Below are 14,553 nucleotides of genomic sequence, written 5' to 3'. Positions count from 1 at the left end.
GCGGCAGACATTACTAGCTAAAGCTAGTAATATGCAATAAACCAACCGATTTGATCTGGATGTAAGTTAGTAAACAAGACTTGCAGTACATAAAACCTCGAGTCTTGGTTAATGTTATAACACCTGCAGTTTTCACTTGCAAGAGATCTGAATATAATGAGAAACTTAAACTTACTAATCAGTTGGGGTAGAAGGCAGGCAGATATGCAGAAATTGGTAGAAGACAGGCAGATATTTAGGAATATGAGTTAATATATGCAAGCAGAATGATTTACCGATGCAACTACGGCTACTTCGGTTGAATGCCTAGTAATCTAAAGTAGCTCTTTGTAAAACTGCACATTGCCGATATTTTCTGTCATATACAATGAGGAAAATTATATACATAACATTACTTAGAAATTGCTCCTTCAACCTTATCAAATAAGGGGATTTGCAGCGCCTAGCTTGCCTTTTAAAGGTTAAGCTTCATATGCCTCAGAAAAATGTAGGCCAGAAAATGATACCCCACAGCCATGGCAATCAAAATCATGGCTTCTGGAGCACCACCTCCTAAGGGTACATTATGCAGAGCAGGAGAAGCAGCTATACTCTCGCATCCAGAAGGCTTTTGACAGTTGTATTTTTGTTCCTTCCCATACTGAACTTTGACAAAAAGCATGAATGAATAGAAGTTGATGGAGACGTATCTCACCCACGCTATAAACCTTGGAAGATGCTGCAATCCATAAGGCAGTATTATAGGCATCGTTTATTCTTTTCACAGAATCACACGGCACAAACAAGTTTGTAAAAAATGGCAGATACCTGAACAAAAAATCCTCCAGCTAGCATGAAAGCAAGTAATGTAACAGCACCCAGCACAATTGCTTTCTTCACATCCATCATGGCAGCTCCAATAGTACTCCCTAAAGCCTGGCAATACAATTTCTCATGAGGAAAAGAAAGCAAACAATATACCACATCAAAAGATAATCTGCGATACACATTATATCAAAGTTAATGCAGTTTTAATCTCGAAGGAAGTTGTTACCTGTGCTGTGATAGTTGTGAGGAAGATGGTCAAAAAAGTTAGTAGAAATGTTGCGGCGCTTTGCTGCAAGCTTGCCATGAAGTAAACAATGAAAAGGAACAGAGTGGGTAAGCAGAGATCCAACACGACGTCACTAACAGTTCGCGCAATCAGGTAGGCACTGAGTCTATACATGTCCGACGCCCTTTCCTTTGCAAGAATAGCTTTCTCTGAAGGAAATGTCACAATTGCTTGGAATAAAGGAAAAAATGTCCAAAATGAGGACATAAAGAATAGCAATCCTATCTGCATAAGAATGGTGCGCGTAATTAGCCACCGCTATCAGAATGTATGAGGACGCCTTCGGAGCTTAAAAAAGCTAGTGATGTAGTACCTGATCCGCAAGTTGTTCATATGTGGAAGCACTTGAGTGTAGCCACAAGCTGCCTACAATTAATGCGCTAGCTAAAACTTGTACAGTGCGCAACCAGCTCAAGATTTCATGGCGCTGTGCTTTAAAGCTTCGCATACAAAGGTATTGAAATTGCAACCACCAGGAAGAGCCCCATTTCCTCTTTCTTGAGATGCCATCTTTGTGCTTGGAAGGGATGCACAACGTCAGCAATCTGTTCCTTTCAATAGGTTGTAAAGTTTTCGCATAAGTATGAGTGATGTACTGTCATGAGAAACATTAATGGATGTAATTTATCAATAGCTCAAAGAAAATATTTGAAGAGAATCACAAACCCAATCATCAAAAGACTTGGCTTAATACAAATTATAATTCATGTATCTAGCTAGATAATATGATGTACCTCTTTTGCCTCAATCTGAAATTGTGATGACAGATTGAATGTATCGTTTTTTGCATAAGAGACCTTGCACTCGAGCTCTACTGGAAGAGACATGTCTGCAAGGTTTCCATTGGCCAGATCCAAAAGAAAATCCGCAGGGTTCATCCCTATCAAGGGGCGAAGTTGTATCGAAGAGAAATAATCCATGGCTGCATGTGCTTCTCCAAAGTAAACAATACGCCCTTCCGAGAGCAATATCAGTTTGTCAAACATGTAAAACAATCTGCTAGAAGGCTGATGAATGGTTGTCACCACAGACCTTCCAGCCTGCATGTCATCAATCAATTCATTATATTGATCACATTTAATCACTTACAAGAATAAATAAACAGAGAGGGTATATATTGCGGTTCCTACGAAATTGAGTTACAATATTCCACATACTTTTGAGAACCCATGAAGAATTTGCACTATTCGTAGAGCTATTGTGGAGTCCAAGCCAGACGTTGGCTCATCTAGGAAGAGAAGTGAAGGGTCAGTCAATATTTCACAGCCCACAGAGACGCGCTTTCGTTCACCTCCGGAGATGCCATGCAAAAAGGGCTCTCCAATGATTGTGTCTTTACAACTGGAAGAACAAACAATAAATCTTTACATAAGGTAACCCTGATATGCTTAATTAGTAAAGCCACTTTGCTTTGTCTCTACCTCTCGAGGCCTAGTAGAGAGATCACCTCCATTGCACGACATAGTTTGTCTGCTTTGGAGAGACTTCCTGGGAGCCGAAGCAACGCAGCGTATTGCAATGTCTCCAGTACTGTCAAATGAGAATGCAGAATGTCATCTTGCATAACAAATCCCATCCTACAGCCACAATATAGTCGAGAGTAAAGATTGTAAGTACATGCTATCGTCACCAATATAGATGCCAATGATCACAATTATTACATGCAATTGTCTCTAATTATATCTACTGACCTGCGTTTTAAAGCACTGGAGTAGGGTACATCATTGTAAGTGATGGCCCCAGCCTTGTCAGCACTCTTGCGTCCGCTCAGGAGGTTGATTAGACTGGTCTTTCCACTTCCAGATGGGCCCATTAAAGCTAGTAGTTCACCAGGCAACACATAGCCAGTGACACTATGGAGAATCTCTTTCTTCTCCATGGCACCTCTACAGGGCGAAGAAGTTTTTCGGCTCCATTGCCTCTTGCTTATTGAAACGCTGTACGTGACATCAACAAACTGCAAATGTTCAATATTAGGGTTTAAACCACTGACGACGAGGAGGACAAAAACTGCATTTGCATACAATGTACCTTTAATGTAATAGGTATGACATTAGCTCCATCTTTTCCATCGCCAGCATCATTATGCATTCTGTGCCTTGCAATGTTTCCATTATGATTGATGTACTCTGATGTACTAGATGGCTCCTCTATTTCTAAGACTACACAAGACAAAATCCGACAGGACAAAATTACAATGATCGAATACGGTTGCACAATATAGCAGGATCTTGATGAAATTACGCTATTCTAGCAAGAACCCAGCATATATTAAACTTAAGACAATACCTAAGGATTGATGTGGGTCACAATTTGTTGAAGAGACATCTTTGCATTTCACAGCTGAAGCATCCTTTTGTAAATGGAGTAAACAGTCATCTTCACTCCTCAAAGGATTGCTAGCTGAGTTTGTCTTATCGTATAAACGATCAGATTCTTCGGCCAAAGAGTTTTGATCTTTATAAGGATTGCTTGGATTTCTCTCAAGACTTTTATGTGATGCTTGAAGGTGATCATAGCAAGCATCATGAGCGTCTGTGGCCGATGCGTGCTCCACGTCGTTGGCTCCACAATTCATGTTTAATTCTGCCTTTACAAAAACAAATGATTAAGGATGAACTTGAGTCATTCAATTAATCCAAGCTAAAACAGAATTGTATTTGATTTTCATATTGAGTTGGAACCATATAGAAACATTGTAACTTAATCAACTCGTCTTAATTAAGTCACAATCACAAAACAGGAACAGAAGATGATTAAGCTAACTTACTAAACTAATTATCCTATAACAAGAAAAAACACTTAACATTTTGTGCCATGCAAACCCAATTATATTAGGACTGATTAGACTAAACTAAACTGTGATTACACGCAAAATAAAAGCGAAACACAACTAAACATTACGTACCACTAATCCTTTCCAAGTAATTTCTGAGAGAGAGAGAGAGAGAGAGGGAGGGAGGGAGGGAGGGAGGCAATAGAAAGAGCGGGCGAGACTCGAGAGAGAGGGTGGGGAGCAATAGAAAGAGAGATTCTACGTCCCATGCAGTTTCACTCCGATTGTTTTTTTGACGAGTAACCATTTTTCCCGGCCTTTAGTAATTACGTGGCCAACCTTGATAGTAATTAAATGGCCAACTTGAAAAGGGATTTACGACCGGATTAGGATACCCAACTTTGGACCCTGATTTTAAATTAAGGTCTACTACACATACGAGTGTGTGGCCCGTACTTATATGGAGGGAGGGATTTGCCCTTGTATAGAGATATTGTAGAAAGGGAAGGGACCAAAAGATACCCAAATTTGGACCTCTACTACACATACGAGTGTGCGGCCCGCCATATGGGCCGAGGAAGAAGGGAAGGGGGGGGGGGGGGGGGAGCTTTTCTTGCTCCAAACTCCCTACGCGAGGGCCTCTCTCTCTTTTTAAATTTTCCTTGACCTCCACTCCCCCTCCCATCTCTCTCCTTAGACCACATGGCAAGGCCTCCAAGGTACATTAGATCGTAGAGAGATAAACCAGGAGTCTTCTTTTCTGACCCCATATTCACACTACAAACTCATCGTTGCAAGATTTGGTAGAGGCAAAAACCAAGCAAAAATGGATGGAGCTCTAATGTTCCACAATTGGATTTTTCTTCGAATCGATGTCTCCCTAAGTGACTAAAATGTATAAACTTTGGCTATGGATTTATGGTGGAGTACATGCAGATGTAGGCGTCTCAACATCATCAATGTAGGCGCGCACTTCATGGATTGTCTGTGGGTTTTGGGGTTGCTGGGGGGACATCTCTTGCTTTGATGATCGAGTTTTGATGAGGATGATGGTGTTCTACACCATCGCTGCCACCTATTGCATTATAATCTACAACATTTCTAGCTTGTAGATGCATGAGTGAACTAGTTTTGTAGAATATAAACTTAGATAAGATGTGCTTAGGCTTCTACATGCGTGGCATAAAAACATTGCAAGAGTGAATAAACATTGCTACCACTTGGTACTTGCTTATCTCTCACCTCACATTCACCAGTTTAGGCATTGATTCCCTTTTAGTGTAGATTTTTTTGGTTTAGATAGCATGACCTCAGTGGTTTCTTTTTAAATTTAGATTGCACAACCTCAATGGAAATCTATCGATTTAGGTAGGACAACCTTAGTGGAGATTTGTCGATTTAGAGAGTGCACCATGTTCGAAGTGGAGAAAATGGGAAGACAGTGGAACCTCTCGTAGTTGAAATAAACTAGAAAATGCATAGGTTCATAACCAAAAAGGTACCTAATTTTATAACTTAAATGCCTTTGATTGTGGCAGTTCATTAGGCTTCAACCATCCAATCTTGTGGCAAGCGCATGGGAGACCTAGACCTAGGTCTAGTGCCAACAATACTCCCCTTAAACCCAAGGAGGGATATGGGTGACACTGCAAGACATGATGCGACTCTTCACAAGGTGACTTATATGTTCTTAATTTGAATAGAGAATCTACAATGGAAAAACTCCCTTACAAACAAGAAATGCTCTCTCTCTCTCTCTCTCTCTCTCTCTCTCTCTCTCTCTCTCTCTCTCTCTCTCTCTCTCCCCTTCTTTTCTTGGTGCACCACACCATCAAGTGTTCCACATGTTGTGTTGCAAGAAGGCCCAGTTGTGGCATTATGAGAGAAAGAGGGGGGGGGATGATGAGTCCCCCTGATCCCCCATATTGTCACCTCCTGGCATAGTTGAGAGAGAGAGAGAGAGAGAGAGAGAGAGAGAGAGAGAGAGAGAGAGAGAGAGAGAGAGAGAGAGAGAGAGAGAGAAATTTTGTAACACTTGATGATTTAAATAAACGCTCCAAGAATTTCAGTTAGATAAAAGAGACATGCCCCACTCCTTTAATCTATTTGTTCTATTTCTTAGGAAAGGACTTGTCATTACACAGACTTGCCATTACACATGCTGGATTTATTTGACTTTTTCCTCCTCGTTGTGCTTCGTTGGTGGTGTGGCCAATGGATTGTTCTCTAGGGTAGCCCCAATCTTTGTGGGCCTTCATTTTCTTGGTGAGAGTTTGTCACCTTCTTTTGTAGCTCCCTCTACAGAGCTTTTTTTTCTTTAATGATATTGTTCACTGAATCGAGTGCAACACTAATGAGTTCACATGGATTTTTCTTAGCTTGTAGGATGCCTTTGATTTACTGTTCTTGTTTTCTTCCATCCTCATCTTGCAAGCTAACTCCAAGCTAATGATCTCTCAACTCCAAGGTTGTACTTGGTGGTCTTTATCCATAGTTTTCATTTCATGTGTGAATGAGGATCATGAGTTGCCATTTGAGGCTCACAATTATTTCCTTGATACATGTGTCATGATAGTGGGCGAAGACTTTCCATTACCTCATGCAATGTGCAAAAATTATTGCACTTCAATTATGAAATGCCATGAAGGAGACCTATAAATATAAACTCACATCTGAGCTGCTTGTTTTAGTCATATGCCCTCTTTTGCCACAATCTCTCAGAGTGTTGTCACCTAATGCACCATACTTTTCGCTATTAATTGGATCTATGGCAAGTGAGAGAGAGGTGCCATGCTCATAAACATTTGAAAAAAATTAGTTTGAGTTTCTAATTTATCAAATTGTCCAATGCCACCGATGTGCTTATATGCGAGCCATGTTTGCCCTACATACGCATTGGGGGACTAGATACTTTGTGGCAAGAACTACTTGGAAGAATTTGAGCAAACCATTTTGAAAAGGATATTAACTATCTACTGGCACCATTGAGGCTGACAGAGTTTGCTTCATCAAATTTGGACATCACCTCGGCTTTGTCAAAGAAGCAATATGTTTTCTTTGGTTTAGCACATCAAATGATATACAATGATGTAGCTACGACGTATGAGGTCACACTCCCAAGTGAGGAGGGGGTTCATGCCTTGCAACAATATTCTCATCATGTATATGGTAGTGATATGTGTGAGCATAGCAGGACCGTTGGGGTTTTTTTTCCCCTCACTAGAAGGTTTTTTTTTCCTTTAAGCTTTGCCTATATGCCCATCACTATAGGGTTAACATATCTTGTATTTGCACATTTAGCAATACATTCTCTTTTGTATGCCTTGATATTCTTCTCCTTCTCCAAGATTTCTATGCATTCTTGCAATCCTAACTCCAACAATTGTTATCAAAGCAAGTTGCATCCTCCTAGGGATAGTTGCCAATATTGCTAGAACCCTCTTGCTCACTTTCTTTGATTTTGATGAGCTTGGGAAAGAATTAGCAGGTTGATATATACTTTGGGTGAGCTTAGAGAGCTTGGTATGCTCAAAATTTTGATCCGGTCTTGTTTTGGCCTCCATCTCTACTACTACAACTATTGTGCAAGAAATTTCATGCTTTGTGCAAATTTTTTTCCATTGCAAAGTTCTACATAGCATGTCTCCAACAGTCTACTTTGGTTTGTGTTATATATCTTGTATAGTTTCTCCACTAAGGCATTGCCTTGTGAGAAGTTCAAAGCTTTTTGAAAAAGCTTTGGTCTTTCTTCCATTTGTTGACTAATCATGTCCATAGGGCATGTCACTTCCCTATACTTTGTGTGCCAGCTCTTATTCACCGCATCACTCCAAGGGGGGATTTGTTACCATATATATGGTAGTGATGTGTGTAAGCATTTTTAGGACTGTTGGGGCACTTTTTTTTCCTTACTATGAGGTTCTTTCTCTCATGAGTCGTTAGTCAAGGGTCGAATCTCGTGTATTAGTCTACCAAATATATAAAGATCCTTGAAGTCTTGCATTTTCACACCATCATGGGTTTTATTTAAAGTATGTTGTTTGTCACTGCACAATATGAAAGCTACAATCCTTAATTGGGTCAAATGAGCTCTTATATATTTAATTGAATGTATAAGGAGACTACAATCCTTGATTGGATAAAGTGTAATTGCATTAAAAAATTATACTTTTGTTTTATGCATAATGTCAAATAGAGAGTGCATTGTGTATTGTAAAAGATTTTTGGTGCATGAGATTGAAATCATACATATTGATATTTTGGTTTGTGCTTTGCAATTAATTATCATTGTTACCATGTTTGAGGACTCAAGAGTTGATTATTCTTTGTTGCATGTGAAAAAAATGGAGCAAATAATAAAATTTACCACCACTAAATAAAGACAATATGATTTTTACAAATGTGTCTTGTTGTTTGTAAAATCGCACAATGTGTGAATTTGATTACTTTCTTAATGCATTTTGTAGTTATAGTATATATTTGAAAAGCAGAAAATTGGTTTTTCAACTGAATCTGTACTTCTTATGTCTTCAACTATAATTTCAATCAACGAAAGAAAATGTTGGCACAGGTAATACATAGTCAAGAAAGAAAAGAAAAACCCCTGGCAAAGAGTGGGAGTCCTCTCACAACATATGCAATGCATATATGGAGTGGAAATGTAAACGATGTTAGATCATAAAATCAGGCGGAGCTCCACGTAGTAGGGACCATTTATTTTTCTCAAGATTGTTGCACCAAAGGTAACACTTACAAAAATAATTTTCTTCATTGGGACTGCATTAGTCATGGTTGACAACCATCCTTGAAAACATGCATGGAAGAAAATCGATGAGTACAACCTAGGCTTTTCAGTCCCTTCATATCACATGATATAGAATGATCTCTTGGACCATTGATCAATGTTATTTAGGTGTGTCCAAGAGAAGAGACGTCATAAAAGCTATTGATAGTTTCAGTGCTATTAAAGGTGATAAATATATAGATAATGTCTCGGCCAGTCTAATTACAGGTGATAAATACATCGATGATGTCTTGGTCATTGTAATTAAAAAAATAGGTTTTGAAAATGTCATTAAGTAGTTATGGACAATGCAAAGAGTTACGTTGTAGATCTACTAGTAACATAATATTTTTTTTTCCACATATTTTATGCCAATAGTTAATGCAATACACACAATTTACACTTGGTGCTAAAATATTGGTACACTATTGAATAAACTACATGGTTTCCCAAAATAATCTATGCCACTTGTCAAATTGCAAAGTTCATCTTGAAATGACAAAGAGGGCTTGATTTATATAGGATTTGCATGTCAGTTATGTTGAAACTGCATGCTGATACTCAATTTCGCATGCACTATTATACATTAATTGAAATCTCTCCTACGTAATAAGTGCATTATTGTGATTGATACTTTTGGCTACACTGCATTTGACGAATGGCAGCTTGACTAGTCTAAATGAGTGAAAAAGAAGATCATGAGTTTATGACCGTCCATAAACAAGCCTACTGGGCGGAGGAGTGTAATGGATGCATACCACGTAATGATGCCTATTATGTTTGAACCTTGTTAAAAAAAGCACCAAATTTGAGAAAAGTTGGATGACTTGGTGGATAGTTCAACAAGTTTATAAAATCATGAGGAGCTAAAATAATCTGTAGGAGAGAAGGAGTGATGAATACCATTCTCTATAAAAGAACATGAATGTTTTTCCAAGTACTTTCATACAAAGTGGAAGAGTGCTCATAGTCCACTCCATGGTGTGGCTTACATGTTGGATCCAAAGTATTAGAATTTAAACTTGATGAAAAATATAGAGGTGGTCAATGATTCCTATCCGGTAGTAGATTATGTTCTACTCCAATGTTCATGCATGATTGAATTAATTTTATCAAAGAGATAAGTGCATTCATATAAAAAGAAAGACATTTTGCAAATGATTTTGTATGATCGATGGAAAAATAGCAACCTGCATGGAAGTGGTGGATAATGAATGGTGGGGATTATTACTCGAGTCTACGTCCACTTGAAACGAAGGTATTGGTGGAATGTGCAAAAAATTCAAACTCTGAGAAAAATTGGAGTATGTACAAGTGCATTCATAGAACAATCTACAATTATTAGCAGACAAAGTTGAAAATTAATTTACAGATTTTGCAATGAAAAGATATTGAATCTTATCAAAAGTGTTGGCTACAAGAAAGAAATGCCTAATTGGGTGTACTATTATCAAACAGAAGATGAACGTGAGTTCAATATTGGTATATCTCAGTGCATGATAATAGAAATCAAAGAGAAAATCACATTAGATGTAGAAAATTCAATAGATCAAAACAGACAATGGTCAGACTCAGAGCAAAACAATGACTGTACAAACTCTGCATAAGATGTCACAAGATTACAAGATATGAAATGTAACTAAAGCTTATATTCTGAAACAACTTTTGAATGTATACAATTCTTCTTTAAGGAAAAATTATAATGTCCGTTATTGTGAAGGCTGATGTTCTCACTATGCTTCTTCAACATTGAATAAATTTCTAATACTAGGGATACTTTCCTCGTGCTTGCTTGAATTTATACTCATTGGCCATCCCAAACTTGTAATACACATCTTGTCGAATCTCTTGAGAATATATTCCACATTGACTATTATTTTTCATAAGTCTAATTAAGCAAAGTAGATGATAATAGTGGCCACATACCAATGTGTAGTATCCACTCCATCCATCAAAAGTCTTGTAGCTTGCTGGGCATTGAGAGGATTAAGATGCATCTGAGTGTGATGCGGGGACTAGGCTCTGGATGTACAACCAAGTGAATTATGTGTGTCCCCTGAACACGTGGGGGATTCACTTACTATGTCAGGTTTTGATTGTCTTGGCTTGGGTGATCAAGACTTTTTTCCATTCTTGCTCATGACACTTGATGCATGTGCCTGGGTTACTTGAAGGAGCTTTGAAGCAGTCTCCTGGTGCTTAGTATGAGAAAGTTGACACTCATTTGGTTAAGCCAGGATTTCATGACAATCCAACAGAAAGCACTTTGTATTTCAAGTGTGAGAGTGATGTATTTCTCATCGTGGTCCTCTATGTGGATGATTTGCTGATTATTGGACGTAATGAGACACATATTGCTCAATTTAATGATGATTTGAATGTTATTCCCAAGATGAAAGACTTGGGGATGTTGCATCATTACATGGGCATACAATTTTATGCAGTGTAATTGTTGGACGGGGAGTGACTCACACACCCATGAAGTGCATGCAAACACTACCTAGATCAACATAATGTCAATCGAGGACTTAGATGACACGATAGGCACACAGAGAAAATATCTTTAGCTTGTCAGGCTGAGACCATCCTACACATACAACACTCAGGAAGGCCAACTAAACCACAATCAAGAACCTCACTGCTCTCAACTACACCACCTAGCCACTATTTCGTTTGCTCTTGGTTTTCTGACTAGGTACGTCTGTCTTTGGTCCATCATCTATCTTTGGACTCGTGTCACTTTCCATGTTCTTTGTCTCTGGATTCTCATCAGCTTTCTTTTGAGCTTGTGCTCTCGTAACTACTTGAATTGGTACAACATTTTCATTTTCTGAGCTACTAGGGAGCTGAACAATCCCTAATACATTTGTCGTGCTTTTCCTGATTTGGTTTGGGTTTTTCGGGCCATCGGGGATCAAGTGAGTGATGCCACACTCAAGACAATAGGCATTTACTTCAATGATCTCCGTATGAGGACATTGTTTGACCAAGTGGTTGTCACGACTTTTGTGACAATCTGTCTCTGGTTGAGGAGATTCTTTAAGCATTTCCTCTTGGCTATAAGCAAGCTTTGACCTAGATAAGCCGCTATTTGCAATGAATCGCAATGTCCTTTCTTCCATTTCATACCTTATTTCTTTTGACTGAAACCCAGGAGGTGGAGGTTGTACCGGCCTCACCACTCCATGTGTTTCTCTCACATTTTGTTGCTCCGAAGGGTAGTACTTACTTTGGTTGCTATACCACATTGTAGATGGTACTGGCGTTGGTTTATTTGATGCTTCCACCATTGGCATGTATCTCATGTCTACCTGCATTCTAGCACCTGGCAGCGGAGGTTGTTGTGGCCTTAAAACTCCTAGTGGTCCTGGCGCATTCCCCGTAATGTATCTAGGTGGAGTAGGTGCTTCTGGAACAGGTTGTACATACCTCTCCCTAGCATTTTCCATGCTATAATAGCACTCTTCCCCCATATGGTTCGTCCATTTTCTCTCAATTTCACACCACTTCGGCTCTCCCGAATCAAACCTTACAAGAGGAATCAACCTCTTGACCAAGTCGTCGATAAGCTTTTCTTGATCAATAGGTGCCGTTGGCTTGGCAATGGACTCACTTATCTGTGAAATACTGTACTGAGAGGATGTGTCATCTCCTTGACTCTTTAAGTCCTTTTCTTTGTATGCCTCACAGTTATCCACTAGATAAAGAGATTCTTTGATCAACTCGTTTAGCATTATCCTCCTTATCATATGCAGATCCTTCTGAAGGCCCGCATGTCTCATTCCCTGGATAAATATAAGCATCAGTCGTGCTTGCGTAGGTAATTCCTCTCTCGGACAGAGCTTAACATATCTCTTGAGCCGTAATGATGCTTTGCGTACCGATTCATTCTCTTTCTGTTTGAATCTATGGATTTGCGAAACCGTGTTGTGAGCAATGCCTTTTGGCGAGAATTCTTCAATAAACTCCTCAAACAGCTCATCTAGGGTCTCAAAATCCCATTTTTTCACCGAGTCAAACCATGTAGTTGTAACATCTTCTAGAGTCAATCCAAATCCCGCAAACTGTGTCGCAAAATCTGAAACTTCCTCTGCTCTAATCACTCTTCTAAAAGCCGTTGCGTGATCTCTTGGATCTTTATCTCCAGAGTATTTTGTGTTTACCCATTTCTGGACTTGGGATGGTCTAACTCATCGATTGTCTACAAGTCTACTAACCAGAGACTCTCCCAATTCTTCACTCGTTATCGCTCTTGAAGGGAATCCTGGTGGCTCTCTTCTTGGAATTCCTATAGGAATTCTCGTGTTTGGTGGAGGCATTTGTGGTCCTTCATTGACCAAATATCCACCTCTTTCTAGTATAGTCTGTGGATTTGTGCTTTCTACAACTCTGTATTCTCGTCCATACTTGTCGACAACTATAGATCTCCATTGACAATCGACTCCGTATGTGTAGACATATAAGAGCTTGTAATCCGTTATCTCTTCTAGGTATGGATCTGAGCACCTATAAAGATTGACCTCATTGTCGTCAATGTATCTATATAGTCCTTCACTCTCATGAACAATCATCCAAACTTTCTCAACAAGATGGATCTTTATCAATTGCAAGTTTGGAAGATCCATTGTGGGAGGATATTCCTCTATTGTCGAGATCTCCAAGCTTGTGTAAGCTGCGTTTGAATCTAGGGTAGACATGATTTCTGGGCTTAAGAGCTTTTGCTTGGTTCAAGTAGACTTAGTCCACTGTGTTCAAGTTCTTTGGTTAGGGAAAAGTCGAAACTATGTCCAAAACCGCAACCGTTTCGTCACAATTCTTGCAAATTGTCGCTTTTAGACACCCCTGACTTCTGGATGTATTTTGAGGCCTCAAACGACGTTTTTTTCAAAGTTGAACTAAATGGTTGCCGTAGATATGCATTTAGTTCAAGTTTTGTTCTAAGATCTGTAGAGTCGCTCTCACGCTACGTTTTGATATAAAAACTTTTCCGATCCGATACCGTTTGTGAAAGTTATGGCCAAAACAGTGAAATGCAATTTAGAATGGTCAAAATGAGTCCAAATTCAATTTTGAAAAAAGATATGGGATCTCTGTGACACTGTGAACACTTCTGTATGGTCAAAAGTACAGTTGGACCCTAAAACTGGCCTAGAGACATCCTACGCGTAGGATGTCTATATGCTCAGAATTTAACAAAATTTGGTCCAGAGACTCCCCTTAAGTCCAGCAACACAATGGTATGCTCAGAATTTCATTTGGACCTAAAAATGGCCTTGAGACATCCTACGCGTAGGATGTCTTTTTGCTCAGAATGACCTGAAACTTTCACCCCAGCTTCTCCTTGATGTGTTGATCACAGTGGTGTGCTCATAAGTTGGTTTGGAGTCCTAAATCAAGCTGGAGACATCCTACGCGTAGGATATCTAACTGCTCAAATTTTGTCCAAACTTGATCCCAAGATTCTCCTAGTGCTCAGCAACCCAATGGTATGCTCAAAATTGAATTTGGATGCCAATAGGTCAAGATTTAGGCTGCAAGAGCTTCTAGTGCACTCCAAGAGTAGGATGTCTGACAATTCTTGTCTTTGCTTGGTAAATGGGCCAAACAAGGTCCAAATTCACTTTTGAAAAAAGTTCTGCAATCCTTGAGACACTTAGAACCTCCCTATATGGCCAAAGTAGAATTTTGACCACTTTATGACCCTGGAGACATCCTACGCGTAGGATGTCTTTTTGCTCTATTTCAGCTCAAACTTGCATTGGAGCTTCCCCTTGATGTGCTAAACTCACAGCTATTTTTACTTTTTGATTCTTAAACCTATAGGTTGGTCAAATGATCAAGAATCTGTTCCAAAAGCATGATGTCTGTTCTGATGAATTCCTAAGTCAAATTAACTCCAAA

The 14,553-nt window shown here is 39.3% G+C and overlaps 1 protein-coding gene across 1 annotated transcript; it reads right to left on the bottom strand.

Moving 5' to 3' along the window:
- Nucleotides 1-205: 205 nt before the first annotated feature.
- LOC147462191 (ABC transporter G family member 27-like) lies at nt 206-4,078 on the bottom strand. The gene is made up of 11 exons (XM_086502937.1): nt 4,002-4,078; nt 3,383-3,679; nt 3,125-3,255; nt 2,785-3,050; nt 2,515-2,670; nt 2,251-2,434; nt 1,828-2,133; nt 1,407-1,688; nt 1,034-1,318; nt 808-915; nt 206-718 (listed from the first exon to the last, which is right to left on the bottom strand). The coding sequence occupies exons 2-11, from the start codon at nt 3,669-3,671 to the stop codon at nt 455-457; spliced, it is 2,271 nt and encodes a 756-aa protein (XP_086359063.1). The 5' UTR covers nt 3,672-3,679; nt 4,002-4,078; the 3' UTR covers nt 206-454.
- Nucleotides 4,079-14,553: the final 10,475 nt, after the last annotated feature.

Source organism: Adiantum capillus-veneris, chromosome 3, assembly GCF_014529385.1.
Source record: "Adiantum capillus-veneris isolate H3 chromosome 3, ASM1452938v2, whole genome shotgun sequence".
Classification (NCBI taxonomy): Eukaryota; Viridiplantae; Streptophyta; class Polypodiopsida; order Polypodiales; family Pteridaceae; genus Adiantum; species Adiantum capillus-veneris.
The sequence above is the reverse complement of the archived record's forward strand: the minus strand, read 5'-3'. Positions and strand labels throughout refer to the sequence as shown.

Excerpts from the sequence above, each read along its gene's own strand:
- LOC147462191 (XM_086502937.1), bottom strand. The coding sequence starts at position 3,671 with ATGAATTGTGGAGCCAACGACGTGGAGCACGCATCGGCCACAGACGCT. Across the intron at positions 2,435-2,514 it reads TCTCTACTAGGCCTCGAGAG|TTGTAAAGACACAATCATTG; the intron begins GTAGAGACAAAG and ends TTGTTCTTCCAG. Across the intron at positions 2,134-2,250 it reads TTCTTCATGGGTTCTCAAAA|GCTGGAAGGTCTGTGGTGAC; the intron begins GTATGTGGAATA and ends GATGACATGCAG.